The sequence below is a fragment of the Semicossyphus pulcher genome, unplaced genomic scaffold (assembly GCF_022749685.1).
Source record: "Semicossyphus pulcher isolate SPU_LCO1_2020_fin unplaced genomic scaffold, fSemPul1.0.p SCAF_17, whole genome shotgun sequence".
In the NCBI taxonomy this organism is placed as follows: Eukaryota; Metazoa; Chordata; class Actinopteri; order Labriformes; family Labridae; genus Semicossyphus; species Semicossyphus pulcher.
The window spans coordinates 4,064,258-4,072,434 of record NW_027211681.1 but is presented as its reverse complement, the minus strand read 5'-3'; the positions used below and the strand labels follow the sequence as shown (position 1 = coordinate 4,072,434).

Below are 8,177 nucleotides of genomic sequence, written 5' to 3'. Positions count from 1 at the left end.
GGATAAACAAACAAATTCATCCTCTTTGTTTTCGTAGGTTAATCTTAGTATCAGTACAGGGTGCTGAGGTCCTGGGTATATTTATTAAAAACAAACAAGAAGACAAATTAAACTTTTTAAATGTCTGTACAGTTTACTAATTAACTAGTGTCCAGATTTTAGTTTTACCTCAAAACCTGTGTGCACTACTTTTTCTCTTTTGAGTAAGCTCAGCTCATTCAGGATATCGTCACCATAGCTGTCCACATCACAACTGTTTTACATTATAAGCAGACCTGCCTCTGAAGCAGAAGTTATTCTGTTTGCATATTTTTTCTTTTATACTCAGTGGTTCCCAACCTGTTTCACTTTGCGATAAGCACCGTCAACTTTCATCCCCTAATCACCAGCTGCATGTGTCTGCTGGCTTGACTTCTACCAAAGAGGGTTTTTTGTTCCTAATGTGAATACTTTAAAGATTTCCAGGACGTTTAATAATCCAGTAATCTTAAGAAAAAAGGAAAAGAGAAACTGTCAAACACTGTAGAAGACACTGAAGGCGCATTTGTTATTTGCTTTCGCGTTAATTATACGACACCTTGTGGAGGACCTGACCTGCAAGTCGGGAACTACTTTTCTTCTTCTCCTTCTTTTTCTGAACAGATGTTTTCTACTGATTTAAAGAAAAGTGTCACTCATCTGTTGCTTTATTTGCTTTTTTTGATCCATTTGTTGTGCCTACAGATAAAAGTGTCAGAGATGCTTCATTCATGAATAGAATAAAGGTTCTTTATTGATGTATTTTTGTGTTCATACACTGCTACTCTAAAATGCTTTGTTCAGCTTGAATATAATGTATATGTAAGACTCGTATGTGTCACACCAAAATAGATACCTAAAACACTTTGACTGCGAGTGATTAAAATGAAATCAAAATTTTTTTGCTAAAGTGGATCAAACCGAACCCATTCATTCCTGAAGAAGCAGAGCTCTTGTGTGCTAAAACTCTTCATAAGTCACAGCCAAAGATGTTTTTCCAAACTTGAAATTTTATTCATGCTTACTGAGTCATAAATATTTAATTCTAGAAAGAAATATGATTTGAAACCAAGTATTCAGCGGCTAATAAACCAGAATACATTGCAGCCACAGTGTGCGGCCTCATTTCTCACTTCAATTTGGGAATAATTATCCTTCTGATGCAGCCGTATAGCTAAAGCTGCACAGAAATCTCAGATGATCTCTTAATGATATACAGCAGTGTAAGAGCTTGTGAACGGACTGCATGGATGCAGGTAACGGACTGCAGTAAACATGATAAAAATGCAACTATAATTACACATATGTATACTAATCTATATCTGTGTTGCTTCTGCACACAGGGCTGTTACGCTTTACCTTTCCTTCATCATGGTGGACCTGTTCCTAGACCGAGTTCTGGTGAAGAACAACTGGGACCAGGATCAACTCAACACGGAGCGAGAGATCACAGGGATCCTCGAAAACCGCATCCTCATGCTGTTCTTTGCGTCCACTGAGTGTGAGAAGTGCCAGGAGTTCCTGCCTCCTCTCAATGACTTCTTTAAGAGACTCAAAGATCCAGCGTACATCGAATACCCCAAACTGCTCGCTCTCATCTACGTCAGGTCTCTATCTCTCTCTCTTTTTTTTTTATCTCTTTGATTCACACACACACACACACACACACACACACACACACACACACACACACACACACACACACATCCCTGCTGTTTCTTTTGCATTCATAAGATTTCCATTTCCATCTCCTCTTTCCAGCTTGGACCAATCAGAAGAGCAGCAGGAGCGATTCCTCAAAGAGCTGCATAAAAGGATTTTGTTTGTGGCCTTCGAGGACCCTTACAGGAAGTAGGTAGACAGTATGTCTGACTTTTTGGGTGTATGCTGATGAGATTATATACAAAAGAACATTGTACCTAAATATTGTGCATTGAAATACTGTGTTTTCTGCTCTCCAGAGAGCTGCAGGCCATGTTTAAGGTGACGGACGTACCGACAGTCGTGGTCCTTCGTCCTGACGGCTCCATCCTCTCTCCGAACGCTGTGCAGGACATCTGTCGACGCGGTTCAGACTGTTTTCAGGCCTGGCAGGAATCAGCTGAGCTCATTGAGAGGAGTTTCATGCTCAACGAGGAGTGCGACAACCTGAACCTGCGCAGTGCCACAGATCCTGTGAGGAGACTCAAGTACAAGACAGAAGACGACAAGAGGAAGAAGAAATGGTGGAAGTTGTGGGGGAAGGGCAAAGATAGATATGAAGAGGAGGAAGAGAAGGATGAAAACTGGGATTCAAAGAGGAAGGAGGGAGAGCATGGAGTTTGGAGGAGAAGATGAGGAGAACGGATAAAAGAAAAAACAAGTATATAAATATAGGTGTAAATATCTATAAGGCGAAGTGTTTTCTGTTGATTGTCTTACAGCACCTCTTCAAGTCGACCTCATAAATATTTCATGGTTGGTTACTGATACTGCAGCCTCCTTACAGGCTCTTTAGAAAAACACTGTGAAAGATTTTCTCTGCCTGGCAGGATTTTAAAGCGGAGTTTGAAAAAAGGCATTTATAAGCACAACATAGCTGAAGCCCGCACAACACACAAAACTGTGAGAGACATTAATTGAGTTGCTCTACATAGAATTGAGCTCCTGTTGCTGATACTCAACATTGTATGTTTATGGAGTTCTTCCTCTTATGATTATTATTTTACCAGTCTATCAACAGTCTATGATTGAATTTTTTCAACTAAATGGCTGTTAACTAAGATAATTTAACTTTGTAAGTCATTCTCCAAATGCAGATACAAACATGTGCTTAAAGTTCATGTGTCAAATGCCTGTAAGCATCAAGACCCAGGATCCCAATTTAAAACTCCTCCATCAGCATTTGTGTATCCAGCAATAACTAGACAGACGATGTAAAAAGATGGATGACATGACAGCTCCCTAAAAGTGAAGCCTCTAGTGCCCCCTGCTGACTGGCTGCAGTATAGGTCATACAGCCCGCCTCCTCCATGTTAACAGATGGGACATGAGTCAAACTATCAAATCATTTTTTTCTCAAACATGGTTGACAAGTTTATTTAGTTATTTGATGCTGTAAAAAGGATGATTGACAGCTCTGTTGACGAATACGGCTCCTGCAGCCGATCTGTTCCTGATTAGCAGAGTAGAGGAGGAACGGCGAGAGGAAAAGTAAAAAGCAGCACCCACCTCGGGGGCTATTCAGGCATCAGTTTCGTACAATCGGCTGCAGGAGCTGTATTTGTAGCTGTCAATCATCCTTTTTACAGCATCAAATAACTAATTAAAAATAAACTAAAATGAAGACTTGGACGTAAATCAGCATCATAATAACAGAAACACAAGTCTGAGAAACATTTATTTGACGTGTATTTTGATTTTATAGTTTGACTCATGTCCCATCTGTTAACATGGAGGAGGCGGGCTTTATGACCTATACTGCAGCCAGTCAGCAGGGGGCAACAGAGAGGTCATGTCGTCTATGGTATTGAGAGAATGATTTAATGTAGTGAAAAAGGGTTAATCGTTGAGACAAACCCGACTGTGCAGCTGTCCTTTCTGCCTCTTTTAGCGTATTGTTTACAGATAGTTCAGTTTACATCAATCTCACTTCAGCAGCTTCTTTCTGTAAAAATAATCCCAAAATAATAAACACATGTAAACTACCTGCCCAGCAGAAAACTCTCAGGAGATGGTGGAGACCAAACCAGATCTAAAAGGAGACTGAATACCGGACTTACATTCACTGGGACGCTAGAAACAAAGTGTTGATTAGAGTGTTGCTCAACATCTGCAGGTGTTAAAATGTATTACAAAATGTTTTCTAACACAAGGCAAATATTCATTATATGTGGTTATTTTCCAGCTTTAAAGCCCCCAAGTGACTGAAAACATGTTGCAGTTAAAGACTAAATGTAGGCGCTGGCGCCTGCTGGTGTTCAACATTGAAATCCATGTTTTGTCACTGTAAGTGTTAATTATTTTAGCCTCTTTGTTGCTTTTTTCTGTTTCTTATGGAGCATATCTTGAGATATATTTTATTTTGTTATTGCATAGTTAAATATAAGTTGTATTGATCTCTAAGAAGCAATACATTCCCTATTGTGCTAACTCAAACTGTGTGTGTGTGCGTGTCTCTGCTGTGGCTTCAAGGCCACATTGTGCTGCTCCCATTAGAGTGAATCAGACTATCGCTAACCAGACGCTCCCTGTGGTTCTGCTCCTCCATTAGTTACTGAATAATAAACGTCTCTCTGTGGCTCACTTCATTAATGGCTTTTTATTTTTTCAAGCACGTCTCTCATTCTGTAATTTCTATAGTTTCTCGCTCAGTCACTGCCTTCACACACACACACACACACAATCACCGTAAGCACTTATGTCCGCTGTCCCTCTGTCACCTTGTCTCTCAATCCCTCCTCACAGACAGAGGAGGGGAGGAGGAGCGCAGGGACACAAAGGAAGAGGGAGTGAGCAGTTATCAAGGTGAAGGAGACTCAGGCAATGAGTGAGCGTGTTATATACTGACAGACTGGGAAATGACATAAGAACGACCCAGGAAGAGCTGGAAAGACAAAAAAAACAACAATATTTTGAAGGCTGTTTTCTTTTTGGATTTGCGGCCTGGAGGGGAGATAATATTTGTGAAAGGTAAGCAACTGAGGATTATCTGATTTAATCTAGCAAGATGGACTTGTAAGATTAATGGGAGGTTTGAAGGCCTGCATGCAGAATAATTTATAGGGGAGTTATTAAATAACACCTCAGGTAAGATTAACTTTTGCGAAACTTTTCCAGATGTTCTCATGTATGTTGGTCTTTCTCCATTAATTAGCATTTCTGATGGTTTCCCTGTTAAAACCATGTATATTACCTATCATGCACCTTACCAGGCCTCAGTACACCTTCCTGTGACGCTCCATCATGGTGGACCTGTTTGTTGACCGGATCCTGGTGAAGAACAACAGAGACCAGGATGAGCTGGATACAGAGCGTGAGATTGTAACACGCCTGCAGAATCGCATCCTGATGCTCTTCTTTGCATCTGCAGCCTGTGAGAGCTGCCAGCAGTTTGCGCCCACGCTCAGCAACTTCTTCAAAAGGTTGACAGATGAGTTTTATGTAGATCGCTCTGCTCAGCTGGTTCTCGTGTACATCAGGTACAACACACACACACACACACACACACACACAGATACACACGGTGTTGTTAGCATTTGCCTTGGAACACATTTAATCACCAAAACTAAACTTAGTCTCGTCAGCTGCTCAACCAAACCCCTTACCCTCACCCAGATTTAAACCTTTCTGTGTGTATATGCACTTCTGTACAGAAACCGTTGACGTACTTCCCATTCACAATATTCACACCACAGCTTTTTTCCTCTGATGTCACACAGGGTGGGAAGCTCAAATTCTGTTATAATGTTGTGCTGCTGTTTTTCAGGTTGTAAGTAGTATAAATGCAGGGTATGCAAATGATCCTTTTTGGCTTCTCCTACTGAGCATCTGCAAAGACAATGAACAGTGAAAATCCAGAGAGAAATCAAGCTGTATATCAAAGATAAGCTAAAATTGTGTTAACAGTAGTCAGCATATTAGCATTCAACTTATTTGATAATATTAGGTTCAAGCCACTGCCGATCTCCGGTTAGCATGCAGTGGCGTTTTCTCATATTACCATTTGGTAGTGTTACATGATACAATAGGTAAGGCATAAATGTTAGCTAGGAAGTGGTTGAACGCTAACATTAGCTGTTGTGTGGTACGATAGCTAATTGGTTATCAAAATAACATATTTGATAACAAGTTACAGTACGCTAAGTCACAACAGTTAACGTTTGCACTTAACTACTTCTTAGCTACACCTCTGTTAGCTAACAAACATCTGAGGTTGGCGAGGAATTTATCGTTTTGTGTAAGACAATTAATTGGCAATGTTAGTTAGAAAGTGGTTGAAGGCTAACATTAGCTGTTGTCTGCTATGGTTATCTAAACAACATTAGCACTCAACTACTTCTTAGCTAACACCACCGTTAGCTGGCCAACATCCAAGGAATTTATCGTTTAATGTAACACAATTAATTGGTAGGCTAATTGTAATTGTTAGGAAGTGGTTGAATACTACCATTAGCTGTTGTCCGCTATGATTCTTAACGAAACAACGTATTTGATAACTGACAAGTTACCATCAGCTAAGACACAACAGTTAAAGTTAGCACTCAACTACTTCTTAGCTAACACCACCGTTAGCTGGCAAGCATCTGAGGTTAGCAAGAACTGTATCATTTCATGTGAGACAATTTATTGGAAATGTTAATTGTTAAAAAGTGGTTGAATGCTAACATTAGCTGTTGTTTGCTATGATAAGTAGGCCTAATTGGTTAACGAAACAACATATTTGATAACTAACCAGTTACCGCCAGCTAAGACACAACATTTAATGTTAGCACTTAACTACTTCTTAGCTAACACCACCATTAGCTGGCAAACATCTGAGGTTCGCGAGGAATTTACCGTTTCATGTAACACAATTAATTTAGTAATGTTAATTGTTAAATTTCGTCTTACAGTGGCTAATGGGTTTTCTATTATGCTCTACTTTGAAAAATGGCAAGATGCCCGTGTGGATTTTTACTATCACTATTCTTTTCTTTATTATTCAGCAAGTGAAAAGACGTGTATTGAGAATCTAGGCAAACATCAAGAGATAATAAGTTGAAACAACATATTTGATAACCCATTTGGCTAGAGTCAAACAACAGCTAATGTTAGCATTCAGCCAGTATAGCTAATATTACAGTTAGGTAGGATGTGGCTGAAAGCTAAGAAAGTTTGGTAGTGTTAGGAAATGAATAAATTCCTAGCTTACAAAATGCTAGCTGTTATCTCCCCATAGCTTATGGGTTTTATCATATGTTGTTATAGTTAAAATGTGGCCTTATTTCCCTCCAGATTTTCAATATCAATTATCTTTACAGTTGCTGATCAATCAAGAAGCAGTGAAACAATATTTTTTTAGATTCCCTTCATATGAATAACAACCTGTAACAGTAAAACCTAACTTGAGCTTCCCACCCTCGACCTAAGAGGAAAATGGCCTCTGTGTGAATATGGTGAATTGTATCTCTGGGCAATGATTAGTTAAATATCCTTAGATGGCCGTTCTCTCAGTCATTGCATAGTTACTTATTCCAATTTTTATAGTAACGAATAAAATAGAACAATTGTGTTTTTAAACTTGCATTTTATCTGTCAGTCCCATTTCCCCCAGCTATCTTTCCTTTTCTTTCATCCATTAGTTTGGACCAGTCAGAGGAACAGCAAGAGAGCTTCCTCAAACAGCTGCCCAAGAGGAGCTTGTTTCTGGCCTACGAGGACCCCTACAGGAGGTGTGTGGGAGTAAACACTTAGCTGGGTGCACAACCTGCTGTTGGATGATTGCAGAGTAAATATACCTAGCTGTATAAATCTATTAGCTGTATGCGAATATTTGTGCCAATGTGTGTACAGTGTGTGAGTGTGTGTGTCCTCAGGGAGCTGGAGGCCATGTTAAACGTGGAGGAGCTGCCCACAGTGGTGGTGCTGCGTCCCGACAGCTCCATCCTTGTCCCGAATGCGGTGGAGGAGATTCTCTGCCTCGGCACAGACTGCTACCAAAACTGGCAGGAAGCGGCTGAGCTCATCGACAGGAACTTCATGATCAACGAGGACTTTGGGCAGAAGTCCATGTGCAGCCTGAGTGACCCTGTGAGGAGGCTGAAGTACAAGGTGGAGGATGAGACGAAGAAAAAGAAGAAGAAAAAGCACAGAGGGTCGGGAGGAGGTGGAGGCGGAGAGGAGGAAGTGGAAAAAGACGGAGGAGGGTCTCCTTTTTGATGGAGACCATGAAGAAAGAAGATTGTGGATTCCCTCAAAAGTTGCCATGATTCGTTTTTAAAGCTTAGACATTTTTTTTTTTTATTAATGCTGCCAAAGTAACACAAGCCAAACATATCCCTTTACACAGCCCAATGTCAGAAAACACTCAACTTATTTGAGAGGAAGAAATGAAAACTGAGACTAACTTTGCTTTAGATAAAGGACTGTGCAAAGCATAGCTCATGTAAGAGATGTTCTGAAACCGACACCAGTATCTG

At 40.3% G+C, this 8,177-nt stretch overlaps 2 protein-coding genes across 2 annotated transcripts; both read left to right on the top strand.

The window, feature by feature from the left end:
- Positions 1-1,389: 1,389 nt before the first annotated feature.
- LOC138595391 (nucleoredoxin-like protein 1) lies at positions 1,390-2,355 on the top strand. The gene is made up of 3 exons (XM_069666783.1): positions 1,390-1,625; positions 1,780-1,869; positions 1,980-2,355. Exons 1-3 carry the CDS (start codon positions 1,390-1,392, stop codon positions 2,353-2,355), a joined length of 702 nt encoding a protein of 233 aa, XP_069522884.1.
- Positions 2,356-4,962: 2,607 nt separating this feature from the next.
- Positions 4,963-7,917, top strand: LOC138595330 (nucleoredoxin-like protein 1). Its single transcript, XM_069666698.1, has 3 exons — positions 4,963-5,198; positions 7,341-7,430; positions 7,575-7,917. The coding sequence occupies exons 1-3, from the start codon at positions 4,963-4,965 to the stop codon at positions 7,915-7,917; spliced, it is 669 nt and encodes a 222-aa protein (XP_069522799.1).
- Positions 7,918-8,177: the final 260 nt, after the last annotated feature.

Coding starts and splice junctions, on each gene's coding strand:
- LOC138595391 (XM_069666783.1), top strand. CDS start 1,390: ATGGTGGACCTGTTCCTAGACCGAGTTCTGGTGAAGAACAACTGGGAC. Junction 1,626..1,779: donor CTCGCTCTCATCTACGTCAG/GTCTCTATCTCT, acceptor TCCTCTTTCCAG/CTTGGACCAATCAGAAGAGC. Junction 1,870..1,979: donor TTCGAGGACCCTTACAGGAA/GTAGGTAGACAG, acceptor TCTGCTCTCCAG/AGAGCTGCAGGCCATGTTTA.
- LOC138595330 (XM_069666698.1), top strand. CDS start 4,963: ATGGTGGACCTGTTTGTTGACCGGATCCTGGTGAAGAACAACAGAGAC. Junction 5,199..7,340: donor CTGGTTCTCGTGTACATCAG/GTACAACACACA, acceptor TTCATCCATTAG/TTTGGACCAGTCAGAGGAAC. Junction 7,431..7,574: donor TACGAGGACCCCTACAGGAG/GTGTGTGGGAGT, acceptor GTGTGTCCTCAG/GGAGCTGGAGGCCATGTTAA.